Source organism: Micrasema longulum, unplaced genomic scaffold (assembly GCF_059751315.1).
Source record: "Micrasema longulum isolate JH-2025_06_02 unplaced genomic scaffold, ASM5975131v1 h1tg001597l, whole genome shotgun sequence".
Taxonomy (NCBI): Eukaryota; Metazoa; Arthropoda; class Insecta; order Trichoptera; family Brachycentridae; genus Micrasema; species Micrasema longulum.
The window spans coordinates 434,557-449,958 of NW_028278779.1; the positions used below are offsets into that span (position 1 = coordinate 434,557).

At 33.6% G+C, this 15,402-nt stretch overlaps 1 protein-coding gene across 1 annotated transcript in view; it reads right to left on the reverse strand.

The window, feature by feature from the left end:
- The window catches only part of LOC148274736 (uncharacterized), a 181,203-nt gene that overhangs the window by 19,348 nt on the left and 146,453 nt on the right, over nucleotides 1-15,402 (reverse strand). Inside the window, exons 2-3 of the mRNA XM_088236721.1 lie at nucleotides 6,749-7,395; nucleotides 4,144-4,244 (exon numbers count right to left, since the gene is read on the reverse strand). Of these exons, the coding sequence (XP_088092847.1) occupies nucleotides 4,144-4,244; nucleotides 6,749-7,390 (743 nt within the window). The 5' untranslated portion in view covers nucleotides 7,391-7,395. The remainder of the gene's footprint in view (nucleotides 1-4,143; nucleotides 4,245-6,748; nucleotides 7,396-15,402) is intronic.

Sequence of the window (15,402 nt, forward strand, 5' to 3'; positions counted from 1 at the left end):
GTCAGTTGTGCTTCTGTTAATAAATCCAAGGAGTTTTAAGGAATTATTGATAACATGATCAATATGAATTGTAAAAGAAAGCTTAGTGTCAAGTATAATACCTAAATCTCGTATACTAGAGACACAGATGATAATATTTCATTGTACAGTGAGTAGTCGTTAATGTTTTAATGTAAATTTCGAGGCTACTACCTCATCAACTTGACTTTGTAAGGAATGAAGTAATAAGAAAATGGACTAACTCCGGTGATAGCTATCATCAAGCGAAGACGATACGGTTGGCTTGGCCATGAACTGCAGGTTCTCAACGTCCTGGACGACCACTGCTGACTTTGTCGGCAGTTCATGTCAAAACTGTAGGACGCGAACCTGACTTGGGAGAAGATGCACAGTAGCTGGCAGCAGACAGAGATGCCTAGAGGATCTTCGTGGACACCATATGCTCCAACTAGGGAGCGCACATGAAATGATGATGACCTCATCAACAGGACTTAAGAATGACTTTACTACATACAGTTAGAATTACACATGTCAGTTATTATATTATTCCAAAATATTTAGAAAATTAGAAAAACTGGAATAAGTCCTGATCATCCTATTCAGTGGTATTTACTTTCTACATCCGAAAGCTCTTACAGTCTAACCTTTCCTTTACTATCCCAAAAACATCCGCGCGTTATGGTGCTGTGTAGTCATTACACATGCAAACAAATTGAGATTTTAAATCGGAAAAATATAATATTCATAGGCAATTGCTTCAATTATTTATAGTTGAAGTCAAAAGTGATAATATTTTTAATCTAATTGCTAAAAACATGTAAAAATCATTAACTCATGATCACAGCGCCTGCGAAAGAACCACCCCTGACGAAAGTCGGGAAGCTACTAACCGGCGTCTGGGAAAAGTACTAGAAACTTTGTTGTTGGCGCGCGTGACGCGTGAAATCTTTTTTTTCGCTCCTGATTATCGAGATCGAGACGTAAAGATTGTGTGAGACAATTATATATTAAGATTAATCTTTTACTACGTATGCAACATGCGACACGTTGGTAAACTTTCTATTGTATATGTGATTTATCTCCGATTTTCGATAAAATACTTTTTCTGTTTCAAGATGCTTATTGAAGCATTAATTATTTATTCAAACCGATCCGTAAATGTATAACGGAGAATTACCCACAATCTTAACCCATAATTTATTATATGTATGGAGATATTAAAGATTAGAGGCAATGTGTACTAGCCACACATCAACGGGAATCCCTTCCCGAGTTAAGCTTACGGGGATTAAATTACTGGGATAACAATTCGCCCCGTATAAGCAGATAAAGTTTGTACTATTAGAAATCATACTAAAAACTGGACTGTTTGCATTATTCATGTGTGACAGATAAGCCTGATAGGCCTCCGACTGAAATAATAATCTATATATTATTACTCTAGAAATGATTGATTGTGTCTGTCCTGTACGGGCTTATTTTTCCGGCTGGTATTTTCACAAATATTTAGTATACGTACTGCTGGAGCAAAAAGTTTCATAAGCGAGTTGATTTGGGATCCTTATGGTTCGAATATTGGAACAAAACGGTTTTACGTTTCACAGGTCAGCCGCTAGATGACAATAGTGGTGTAAAAATCACAAACAGACAGGCAAAAAAATAGCTTCCTGAGAAAACAGAAAAACGTGAGTATTTGGTTTGTGGTGTAATTTTAAAAAAAGGGATGGCAGAAAAAGTAGCTTTTATCAACTTTAATTTTGTGCTCTCACCAGGAATCGAACCCGGAACCTTCCATGCGTGAGTCGAGCGTCTTAACCACTACACCATCCGTGGCCTCCGGGCCGCCGGGATATGTAGTATATTATAATTGTGTGGTTATGGAAGCGTTATTCTGATTGACAGATTATTCTTTTTTTTTAACAAATATTTGTGTTCTTATTATTTACTATTTATTTATTAGAAAATGAGAACCAAGATCGGGGTGCGAAAATTAGACCTCTGTTCCCTGGGTCCGCGGCATTAGGCACGGGATCACACCCCGGTTCATAATTATATTTAAATTGCTCCTAACAGCAAAAAATAAATTGTGAGGCTTAATAGGGTGAAATTTCACAGTGCCTAATTCTAATTAATCAACTGAGTCCCGCGGGGCCGATAAAGCGAGGCCCGAAGGGCTATCGCCGACTGTTGCCAGCTAGTTAAAACGATTATTGTCACTGCTAGTCTTTAGTCCTTATTCAGTGGTCCTGATGATAACGAACAGTAAATTAAAGTGGTTTTTATAAATTTATAAACAAAAAAATATCCGAATGATATAAACTAGCGGGTAACGCTACACTTCAAGATGGACGCATCTACACTCAATTTCCATCTTGGGATTTAACCGATTGAATAAAAAAAATTAAAAAATAAATCATTAAAACTGATAAAAGATATTATTTCCTAATGCATAAATTGGTGATATAATGGAATATTGTAATAAAATGTTAATTGATTTATAACCAACAATGATAAAATCAACATTTTTCATCGTGTTCTGATCAAAATGATAATATGGTTTAATATAATAAATGGTCAATTATTCGGTTAATTATACAGGGTGTTCTTTAAACCCTGTCACATCCGAAACCACAATGATCAGTATGGGCAAGAAGGCATATTAGCATATTTAAAAAAATAAATAATAATAAATCGGGTTGTGGTCCCGTGGCTAGTGTCTCGGACTCACGGACCAAAGGTCCGTCGTTCGAATCCCACTCTACCCCAACTTGATTCCATTTTCTAATAGTGAGTTATTTACAACTCGTTGAAAATGGCCCTCAAAATTAAATATTTGGGTAAATCATAAGAACGCAAATATGTCTTTTTAAAAAATAAAAATAATAAAAAATAAAAAATAAAAAAAATTTAAAAATAAAATATTTAAAAAAACAAATGGTTGCTTACTTCTGCAGGGGAGAAGTGAGGGGGTCGCGGCCGCAGAATCAGACTCCCCCCTCCTCAATCCTCGTTTCACCCCTGCAGAAGTAAGCAACCATTTGCTTTTTTTATATTTAATTTTTTTAAATTTTATTAGTTCTAAAAAAATATTTTAATGTGCCAATATGTCTTCTTGCTCGTACTGATCATCGTGGTTTCGGATGTGACAGGGTTTAATGAACACCCTGTATTTAACCCTTCGAAGTCCAATTTTTCTAAATCCAACTAAAAATATATTTTTTTGTATGTTTTATAATGCACATACTGGGAAAAATAATCAAAAAAAAAAAGTTTGATTTTTCAGTTTTCATTTTATTTCTAGGTTTATGAACATATGCTACATCGGGCAGTTTTAAAATTGACATTTCATAGTTCGACATTGTAAACCTATTTTTAAAAAAAACGAATAAGAATTGGTCAACTCAATCTAATTTAGTGTTTTGGGTAATGCTGAAATCACAATAATGTTCTAAATGTAAATGAGGAAGTTCAGTGGTTTTTTTCAAATTTTTTATTTGTTAATAGACTGTTAAACTAAGTCAAAATTTTTATTTTTTAATTTTTACATATCGTATTATCGGTGCTACGATTTTTTTAAGTTTTGTATTTCTGAAATAACTCCGCGTGTGACGTCAGAGGTTCATTTCCGCTTATTCTCATTCAGTTCTTCCCATTGGTCCAGAAGCGACAAGCAGACCGGAAATCTTCCATAGCTCTCAGATCATAGGTTGATTCACATGAACCAGTGATGTCATTTAAAGTAGTGCGTTTTTATCAAAATATTTCTTATTATTTTTTCTGTACATTTTCAAGAAACTTTGCCCTACAATTTAATGCTCTCATTTTTACCCCGCGTAAGAAATCATTTTTTGTATCCAATTTCCCGTAGGGCTGAAGTTCCTCATTATCATGTTTGGTTTCACGTGATCGTATTTTTTTGACGTTTCATCATCATCAGTATGACCAAAACGTAGTCGTATGCAAAAAATAAAAATCTCCGAATTTCTCTTTTCTCTACCCCCGCGAGAAGATTTAGAATAGCACCCCAGGGATCTGGTTTTATATCATACAGATAACTGTATTCTTCGTCCGCCGGACGCAGAAAAATATTTTTGGGCTTATAAAATACAACCATTTATTAATAGTAATTTTATTTTCACTTACACGTTTGTCGTATTTTGAAGAGGGAATCCGATAATCCATTTTCCAGAACAGATCTTTTGCCAAACTTCTTTGATTTTTAATCTGTCTTTTCTCTCAGTTTCCTGCAAACAAATGTAATCCATAGAAAAGTGGTAAGTATACATGTAGACGCTGTCCTTATTTAAAAAAAAAATACCACAGCAGCCCGGAGGCCCAATTACAATGGTTGCGAAAAATCACATTTTATTTACTTGTGTTCTCACCGGGAATCGAACCTGGAACCTCCCGTGCGTGAATAAAGCGTCTCAACCAAACCTGCCTTTTCCGTTTTCGGTAAGGGCCGGTATGAAGGTCATAAAAACGTAAACAAGATGTTGTTTTAAATTAAATATTACAACCAGAATTATCTTATTAAAAAAAAAAGAGAATACAATTCTATAAGAAAAGGTTTCAACTAAAGTATTTTAATATATTTTTAAAGTGTTACCGAAGGTTTGATTTTACGTAGAAATAAAGGAAAATATCACAAAAATGTATTTGATTTAAAACGCTTGTATGTCTTTTCAAAATCAAAAAATTAAAATTTGGCTGCGGCCACTTTCATGTTCAATTTATTATTTTTAAATTATTACAACAAATTTTAGTTCAATAATTAGTCTTTATTGAGATCCCAGATACCTAAGTTCAGTCTAAATTTGAAATGGCGTAATCTGCTGGTCTAAAAGTAATTTTATTTTAGTTACATAAAACTTTTAAGTATATTTTTTAACAGAAATATCTTTAAAAAATATTGTTTTTGTCTAATTTATGTTTTTCTATTATTGTATAATACCCTCATATAATATATAAACACAGTGTTTCAGTGCCAGACCGCCAAACTTCCAAGGAACATTCCTTACGGTAAACTTTTTGAAAAACCTTTTTTTTTTTTTTCAAAAACTCTTATTTTTTATGAAAAATATTTATTATTTTAATTTTAAAATGTCTCTGATTAGCATCCCCTCCACAAACCCATACCCCCTTTGTATTTGGCTTTTAAGTATTGCCAGCACTGATATTGAAAAATCCTACGTTCATTTTCATTATCATATTATTACATGCTAGCAACATTGAGATATAATATATAGAGATAACACTCCATACAAATCCGAGCTAAAAAGTCGTCCCAAAGGAAAGGGAATGACCAGCGGAGGAAGCAAGTATCGTCACATCATATCACGTGGACTTTGACAAGCTAAACAAGTAGTACAATAAAAAGCACGGACTTTTTACATCGGTCGACTGTAAGCCTGAAGCTGACTGAAGCCAATGTCAAAAGTAAATTGAGTTACATGATCGCCTTCTGGGGAACTGGTAACAAGACAGAAATAACAAGAATACAAAGACAACAAAATAAAATTCTTAAACTAACATACAACTTACCCTACCTGACCTCTACGACTGAACTGTACAAAAAAACACACCAGTTTGACATAAACTACTTGACTAAAATTGAGACCTTAAAAATTGTGCACAAAATAACACTGGGAAACATACAAGACGACGACATAATATTAGTCAAAAATGCTGACATACACAAATATAACACCAGACAACAACAACACTATCATATTGAAACAGCCTAAGACAAACACAGGACAGTCAAAAATACTACATAATGGACTTAAACACTACAACGACCTACCTTACTACTTGAAAACTTTTACTAGAGACAAATTTAAAATCAATCTGAAAAAGCACATGATGACTGAACTAACTAGACTAGACGGGACATAAAATGACTAGACAATATTAAATTTCTAATGTAACCCTAACGGGTTTTTTAAAATTGTAAATATATTTTTTTTAAATAAAAAAAAGTTCTATTCAGTATGTCGCTCCCTCGCACTAGACGCCCGACTAACTGAGCAGGACAGAGACAAGAGATAGCTTACGACTGGTAACATATTAATAAAGCGTTTTTTGACATTAAAATAGCTATTTTAAACAAGTATTGATTAAGATAAAAACATTGCTTACCGGTGAAAGGTTATACCATTGCTTTTCCAGACCAGTAGTATCAGTGCAGTATCTTAGTGTATATATGGGCATTTTAGTAGGAGAAAAGTAGTTAGGGAATGCTCGCAAAAGACTAAAGTCCGTTCTATCAAACAAATGCCAATTAAGCGCAGGTTGAGGGAACATATTTTGAACGCTCATGTTTACTCTAGTTATATACCTTAATGGCTAGCAACGCATTCTTCTTCTTAAAGAGCGTTCAGAATCGCACCGCTGGTCTCGAAATTTCGATACCAGCAGCTTGAGAGTCTCAATATTGAAAATTTTCTCGATACTCTCGAAATTTTGATACTAGCATCTCGAGTCTAAATATTGAAAATGCCTCGAGACTCTCGAAATTGCGATACTAGCATCTCGAGAGTCTCAATATTGAAAATGTGTCTCAACTCTCGAAATTTCGATACTAGCATCTCGAGAGTCTCAAAACTGAAAATTTCTCGAGACTCTTGAAATTTCGGTACTAGCATCTCGAGAGTCTAAATATTGAAAATGCCTCGAGACTAGAAATTTCGAGTCTCAAGTCTCGAAGCCCTAGACACGACACAAAATAAAACAAATCGCATCTCACCTCTTTGATTTCACCATATCTTGCTTCCTCTTCAGATAGGAACATAATCTCTTGCCGAAACTTGGTCCTTTCTTCCAACAATTTCTCACTTCGCGCCGTGTTCAGTTTCGCTTGGGACATTTTGTTTTTCATCAACAAGATAAAATTTTCGTCATGTTTTCCACATTCTAGGTCATCTACATTTTCAGCATCAACGGCTTTATACTCTTTATCCAGTATCACTGGAATAGAATCGTCGTGAAGCCAAATTCTCATCTGGACTGTGCAGGATAAATCGAAGTCTCCAAATTCAATTTTAGACACATTAGAAAACGTTTTTATGACTTTCAAATTATCTGCATCACACACCTCAACAATAAAAACCTCAATCTCGCTTTCAAGAACATATGTAGGTTTTAATGTATCTTTTATATAATGTAAATGAATATGCTTTATTTTCATATCTTTCTCAATCAAACAAGACCTTTGGAGCAGTCTGTTTTTGAATTCGATGATTTCGCCATGTTTGGTCGTTACTACTATTTCGGGGTTTTCAGGAAATGTTGGTATTTCAGGAATCAGACAAAACGTTGTAATGTTTTCGATAAACGCTTCCGGAAGAAGGGATTTCACGTGTTTCAGGACTGTAGTTGGGACATCCATTATTCCTGAAAAATAACGAAAAAGAAAACAGTAAGCATGATTCAACAATATTTTGAGTTTGTCCAAATTTTTGTAGACAGGAACTGGATTCAACTCCCTGGGGAGCTGTGTATATTAACATATTACAACAGAGATGAAGAACACATTAAGAAAAGGTAATATAGAAGGATATAAAATAGAATATTTAAGAATATAAACCAGCCATTGACAGGTCATAAGCCCTGTAGAGGCCTAGAGTTCTATATTACCTTTTCTTAAATGTTCTTCATCTCTGTTGTAATATGTTAAAGTAAGCATGATTGTTTTAAAATAAACATAAGGAATCTCTACATAAATTAGTCAATAAAAACCGAATAATAAAAACTACAAAAACATTTAAAAATGAACTTTCACAATTGATAAAAAATAGTAAAGAAAGTTACTATAAAAAGAGGCTAGTAAAAATATTTGTTTAATTAAATTTTTCTTTTTAACATTTAAGTCATATTTAAGTAAACAATATTTTGAGTTTGTCCAAATTTTTGTAGACATGGACTGGATTCGACTCCCTGAGGAGCTGTTTACATTAACATATTACAACAGAGATGAAGAACATTTAAGAGAAGGTAATATAGAAGTCTAGGCATCTACAGGGCTTATGACCTGTCAATGGCTGGTTTAATCTCTGTTGTAATATGTTAATGAAAACAGCTCCCCAGGGAGTCGAATCCAGTCCTTGTCTACAAAAATTTGGACAAACTCAAAATATTGTTGATAAATCCACCTGGTCCATGAAGAAGTATAGAAATTGAAAAATGACATTTTCAGGCGTTGCCTAGTATGTAGGTGAAATAATTCTATTAGATCAATCTCACCCGCATAAATAAAGGTTTCAGCTCTTTAACTTCACAAACATCAACAGATGAAAGAATTGAAGGAATATAGATGTTCAAATATAGACAGAATGGTGAATGTTACACAGTGTGTAAAGTGGCCTCTTAAACCTTGCCATTGACAGGTCATAAGCCCTGTAGATGCCTAGACTTCTATATTACCTTCTCTTAAATGGTCTTCATCTCTGTTGTAATATGTTCATCACATTAAAGTTTTATTTTAAAATTAATGTAATATGTTTTTATTTATATATATTTTTTAAATATTTTGTCCACAGTACTTGAAGTTTTTTTGTTAAGCAACTCGAAAACTTTATTTTATAATTTTCTTTACTATGTTATAGTATGTATGTGGGCATATGTGTATGTGCGTGCGAGTGTGTGTGCATGTGCGTGACTGTATGTGTATAATTATACATGCGTGCACACGCATGCGCATTTGCATGCATATGTATATGCGCTTATTTATAAAAAAAACGGAAAAATTATAATGTATGAAGCCTATGTAAAAACTCAAATATGTTATACGCAACTACTATGGGGAGCAGGATATCAAAATGACATAAACAGACTACAAAGACAACAAAATAAAATATTTAAGTTAGTATATGACCTTCCTTATTTAACTGCAACTAGAGAACTTTTTAAACAAACTAAGCAATTAAATATAACTGAACTCTTTCAACTAGAATCATTAAAATTTATCCATAAATTAGCCACTAATGTAATTGTAGACGAAGAACTAAAACTTGTAAAAAATTGTAGTCAACATGGACATAATACGAGAATATCAGACAAATACCATATACTACTTTCTAAAACAAGACAAGGACAATCAAGACTAATGAACCAGGGACTGAAATTATACAATAAACTACCAGACAAAACTAAACAAAAGACTCAGACAAACTATTCAAAAGACGTAAAAAATATTATTTTGAACAACAGAGTATGATTGAAAAATGTATATATTATTCTATGTAAAATGAATGTAATAATCCGTAAGGGTTTATAAATAAATTTTCAAATAAAAAAAATAATGTTACGTATTAATACACAAGTGTCATGACTTTTATGCGAAAATTATTAGGTGGGTAGTAATAAAAGTACTTTTTTATGGTTAAGAGTTAATTATTTTATTTACTTATCTTATTATATTTTTGTCGGCCTCGTGGTGTAATGGTCAGCGTGTTTGCCTACCAAGCGAGAGGTCTCGGGTTCGACTTCCGAAATGGTTGATATGAAATATTTATTTAAAAGGGTGTTTTCACAGCAGAGTATTTCATTGTCCCTGGACTGGTACCTGAAGCGTAAGACTGATCACCTTACCTTCATGTAACAAAATTGATCGAGATATGCTACGATTGGTGTACCAATCCAGTGCCCTATGCACTATTAGGTGCGGAAAGGGAATGATGATGATGATTATATTTGACGTTAACATAAATTGTGTCCATTTTTTCCAATTTAAAAATAAGCATATAAATTTAAAAAATGGTAAAGGATAAACGTCATTCGAAAGAAAAAAATCTGCTCTACAGGATATTGTGTGTTTGCTTTCACATTACATTTTTTATTTTTTTATTATTAGGTGAATGGGTCATTCACATCGTGGTTTAATATTCCGAAAGGAGTCAAACAGGGATGTGTAATGTCACCATGGTTGTTCAACATATACATCGATAACTGTATGAAAGAACTGAAAGATTTAAGAATGGGAGCAAAAATGAATGGTATAACTGTTAACTGTCTTCTGTATGCGGATGATGCCGTGCTTCTTGCTAGCAGCAAAGAAGACCTTCAATTCTTAGTAACAAAAGTCTACGAGGTATGCAAGAAAAGCGATTTGCTTATGAATGTTGATAAATCGAAAGTGATGGTTTTTGAAAGGGATGAAAATATAACTTAATGTGAGATCAGCGTGAACGGAGATATCCTGAATCAGGTAGAAGAATTTGTGTACCTGGGAAGTATGTTTACTAGGGACGGAAAGGTCGATAAAGATATTGAAAGGAGGGTGAGTGCCGGGAACAGGGTGAACGGTGCACTAAAATCTACTTTGGCAAACAAATGTTTATCGCAGGAGGCTAAACTAGCAGTTCACAACGGAGTTCTAGTTCCAACTCTAATGTATGGAAGCGAAGTATGGAATTGGAAAAATAATGATGAAAGTAGGTTGAATGCTGTCGAAATGCGATCCCTCAGGCGAATGTGTGGTAAAACGATGTATGATAGGTGCACAAATGTCGAGATCCGTGAAGTGTGTAAGGCTGAGACATGCATTATTGACAGAATCAAGAAAGGGGTGCTGCGTTGGTTTGGACATGTAGAGCGAATGGACAGCAAAAGAATGACTAAAAGGATCTACGATGCAAATTTTGATGGATGCAGAAAACGAGGAAGACCGAGAAAGACATGGCACGATCAAGTCCATCAAATACTTGAAGATGGACATGTCAAAAGTAGGAATAATCGGCGTGCGTGCATAAGAAGATGTATGAATGTAGAGGAAGCGAGGTCTGTATGCCAAGATAGAGTGTTATGGCGTTCTATCCTCTCTGCCTACCCCTACGGGGAAACGGCGTGATGGTTTGTTGTTGTTGTTGTATTAAAAGCCTTCAACATGAAATAATGTCAAGTACGTGTACTTTCGTGAAAGTGAGCATTTTTAACAACTCCTTCTGTTCGCGTACAATCAAGTGAATAATGATGTCTTTACAGTTTCCCAAAAAAAAATTATTTTAAATACATATTAACAAATATGTTGGGCAATTAACAATGATTTAAAGTAATAAAAGAAGAAAAAATATATATAAACCGATAACTACACGATCTCCCACAAATAACACCCTAAAGCAAATCAATTTAAATATTACATTGGTGAGATGCTCTTTTTGAACTAAAATATGTATAAGGACACATCGCTAAGTCAAACCTAAAAAAAACTAAAAAGAAGCTATAAAAAATATTCTGACCACGTTTATTGTAAAATTTGTTGTGAATTTTACTATATATCATGCGAAATTAAAAGAAAATGAAATGATTTGAGGAAATTATTCATGAAGTAATGTTCACTGCGTAAAATCGTTTTTTTTTTCAAGCAAAATAGTGAATATTTCTTTATTTTATTAAAGTAGCTTCGTTGTTTACATGTAATTTTAAATGTTGTAATTAAAAATCATAAAAATATACGTATTTTCATACAGTAAATTCAATTTATCTTTAGAAAACCCTTTTTATTTATAAACCCTTACGGATAACGTACATTAAAAAAAAATCTTTTTGAATTTATTATTATTATGGATAACTTATATAGCGCCATTTTCGTAATAAAATACCCCAAGGGCGCTTTACATAGTGATTCTATTGTTAAATTAATTTCATTGAAGCTTTTAAATTTGTAATTTAATTAAAACAATTTATGTTGTTGTCACATGCTACGGATTTATTCAAATGATTTAGAGAACAAGTGGGTTTTAAGTTTTTTCCGAAACATCACTTCACTTTCACAGCCTCGCACCTTTGCTGGAGGAGCATTCCATGCCATAGGGCCTGCGACCGCAAATGCGCGTTCACTAAATTTAGTGCGCTGTTTGCGTAGAGGTATAATAACTTTTCCTCTCGCCGTAGACGTAGCTGATCTAAGCGTGAGACGCCTGTCAGCTAGTCCATCTGGAGTGCATAGTTCCCTTAGATATTCCGGAGCAGAGTTGTGCAGTGACTTATACATAAGCCAACAGAGTTTGTATTCGACCCTCTGTGGAAAACGTAGCCAGTGTAGTTCCCGAAGTAGTGGAGTGATATGACTGAACTTAGAGATTCCGAAAATAAGTCTCGCTGCGGCATTCAATACAGATTGTAGGCGAGTCATTTTGTTCATTGGTAGACCTGCATAGATACCATTACAATAATCGACTCTAGACACTACAAACGCATTTATTATTTGACGGGCGGCATCAACCGGCAAATTTTTGCGTATGCATTTAATTTGTCTCAGCTGGTAGAAGCATGAACTTATCGTTCTACTAATTTGAGCGTCAAGAGAAAGGTCAGAATTGAGTAAAACTCCCAGTAGTTTAACGGTGGGTAAAGCGGTACTCCCTACATTGGGTAGGGCCGTATCCTGGATCAAATTCTGTCGTCTGGCTGAAGCCACCCACAGTTGTTCAGTTTTCGATGGGTTTAATGTTAGTCATATTCTACTGTTAATGATAACATTTTTAACATCTTATTAAAAGTTGTCTGAGTCTTTTGTTTAGTTTTGTCTAGTAGTTATTTGTATAATTTCAGTTTCTGGTTTATTGGTCTCGACTGTCCTTGTCTCGTTTTAGAATATTTAAAAAAATATATATTTTATTATTTTATTCAGAAAACATACAGTCGTACATAAAAAGTATTAAAAACAGCGATTTTCTAACATAAAAAGTCCAGTTAAGTTTTCTTAAATTATGCAAAAGATTTAAACACTAAATCTGACAAAAAAATAAATAAATAAGAAACTCAAATGAGAAAAGAATAATTGTTAACATTTGCGTTTTCCATGGAGGTTTTCATTGGTAATAAATCAAAATACCAAATGCACACCCCGAGTCATCCACGCACACACACATGAACGCACATACACAAACATAACATTACATGCGGCACAAATACATAGCACAAACCACTCAAGGTGTATATAATATATTGTTATATAATATGTAATATACTGTTCTGATATTCTCTTATTGTGTCCATGTTTACCACATTTTTTTTCAAGTTCTAGTTCTTCGTCTACAATTACATCAGTGACTAATGAATGAATAAATTTTAAGTATTCTAGTCGAAAGAGTTTAATATAACTGCCGTTGTAATCGGGACCCTGGTATTATACGAGTAGTATATATGTTTTGTCCCGTGTATGGGTATTGTCAATTTGCCGAAGAATTTGTAATTATTTGTCGAGATTCAGAACGCCATTAGAACTCAGAGCTGAATCTCATAATGACGAGGAACGTGGCCACCACTGCCTTCGGTAAATATTGCTGCCTGATATCAATCACTGCAATTTTCTTGAATAGAGAATAACTCTCGAGCTTTTGCTGCTGGGTCCAACTCTGTCTTGGTACAACCACCCCCAAGCAATTACACATGTACGTCATGACAAAAAAATAATACCGGACATAAGTACATAATATGGCGTCATCGCTTTGAATGAGAAAAAATAATTAAGTTGTCATATGTCAAGCCTTCTTTATTTCGTACATTGAACTAATTAGCTTTTATTTTTAGGACACGAATTTCGGACAGTACAAAAAAGATAATACAGTGTAATTAATGTTTGTTAATTAAATTTAATACTCACCAGACCTCATGAAATAATTATAATAAATAACGGGGTAGGAAGGAAAAAGCGCGCGTTTTCGTGGATAATATTAAAAATTCAAATTCTTAAAGGCTTTCGCGAGTTCGGAAAATAGCCGCAGATGAGCGGCGGCGCTTCTATGCGGCGCTGCGATCGACCGATGACGCCGACCCTTAAAACTGACCGCGAGCAAAAAAGAAACGTTTCAACAGAGCGACCGATCCCACGCCCGATCAAATAGAACCACCCTTCTGCGCAGTATCAAGATTTTCATTCATTGAAAATTTCCGCAGTTTTCCGGACAATATGTAACCGCGAGTAAAAAGCGCATTTTTATTTATTTGGGTTTGTATTACTGTTGGGAGGTTTGCTCGTGGTTTTTTGCGTGCTGGGTGCGTTTTCATGAACAGAAAACCTGGTGAATTTTCCGCGTTAGTCCGGCCCCGGCCGCCGTGTATAACGGACGTGCCGGAGCTAGTGGCGTGGTGCCGGCGAGGCAGAGCGCGCGTGTACCGAGATCGCATCGCCGTATCGTGACATAGTGATTAGTATCCTTCTCGATAATAGGTAAACATGACAAATAATTCACAAATTTCCACTAGAAATTAAGATGTTATATATTTAAGTTCACAAATCGGTGATTTTCTTGAAATTCCGTGATTCCCGCTTGATTTTTCCGACATCGCATGCAGTATTTTGAAATGTCAATTCCATGGCGCATATATACATATAAACAATACTAATTTGTTTCTTTTCAAATAAGAAAAATGCATTCATAATTTGAAGAACAACGCTATGAAATTCATTTGTTTTATGAACCATATTCGAAAGAAACGATTTTCAATTGTTTTATTTATGTATGTACTTTCATAAATTGTATAAAAAGGCAAATACTGAAATGTAACATTTCATATAATATTATATTATTATGAAATTATAATGATTCTTTTTTATCCAAATTTCAAATACTTATTTTTATTTAAAATTTAAATTACTTACTTTGATTCGTAAGACGATGGCTATAATTATTTTTTAAATATATTCGCTTTGCACATATTTTTATTTATTTTTTATTAATGTATAATGTTAAATATCCGCTAGGGTTATATAAACATATCAAAAGGTAACAAAATCAACAAAATGTAATGTAAAACAATTGAAAAAAATCCAACATAAATTTCTCCGGTTCATAATTTTTTTACTTCCTTTACGGCGAGAAAATATAAAAAACCTTCTCCTATATACGTTGAATTAACTCAAAATTAGTAGTAGAAGAATAATCTGATCAGTTTTTTTTTTGTATACAGTTGTCAATAATCTTTTTGATGTTCCTGATTTGGTAAAATGTATCTATTTCAGTGTGCCTAATAGGCCAATTAAGCATCATATTTATTTTAGATATATTAATATATCCAAGTCAAATCCGCACATTAATTCTCTGTTCTTTAGAATTTACTCTCTCCGGAACAAACACACAGACGACCAAAAATTAAATGTATTTGCTTTAACTTTATCAAACTTCAAGAACCAATTTTTCTTAATTTTTAAACTATAATTAAGTTCCTAGTATATTTATTTGTTTTTTTCATTTGTAATCGTATATTTATTTAAAAATTGTTTATAAACTCTGTATATGTAAAAGCTCTTTGGGCGTTGATTAATAAATAAATAAAGTCATGCGATGTCTCGTCTGGTTAGTATATATATTTTTTATTTTGTTGACTTTTAATTTGTCTACAAAATAACTTCAAGTATTTAGGTAAGTCGCTGTAGTGTTTAAGTCTATTTTACAGTAT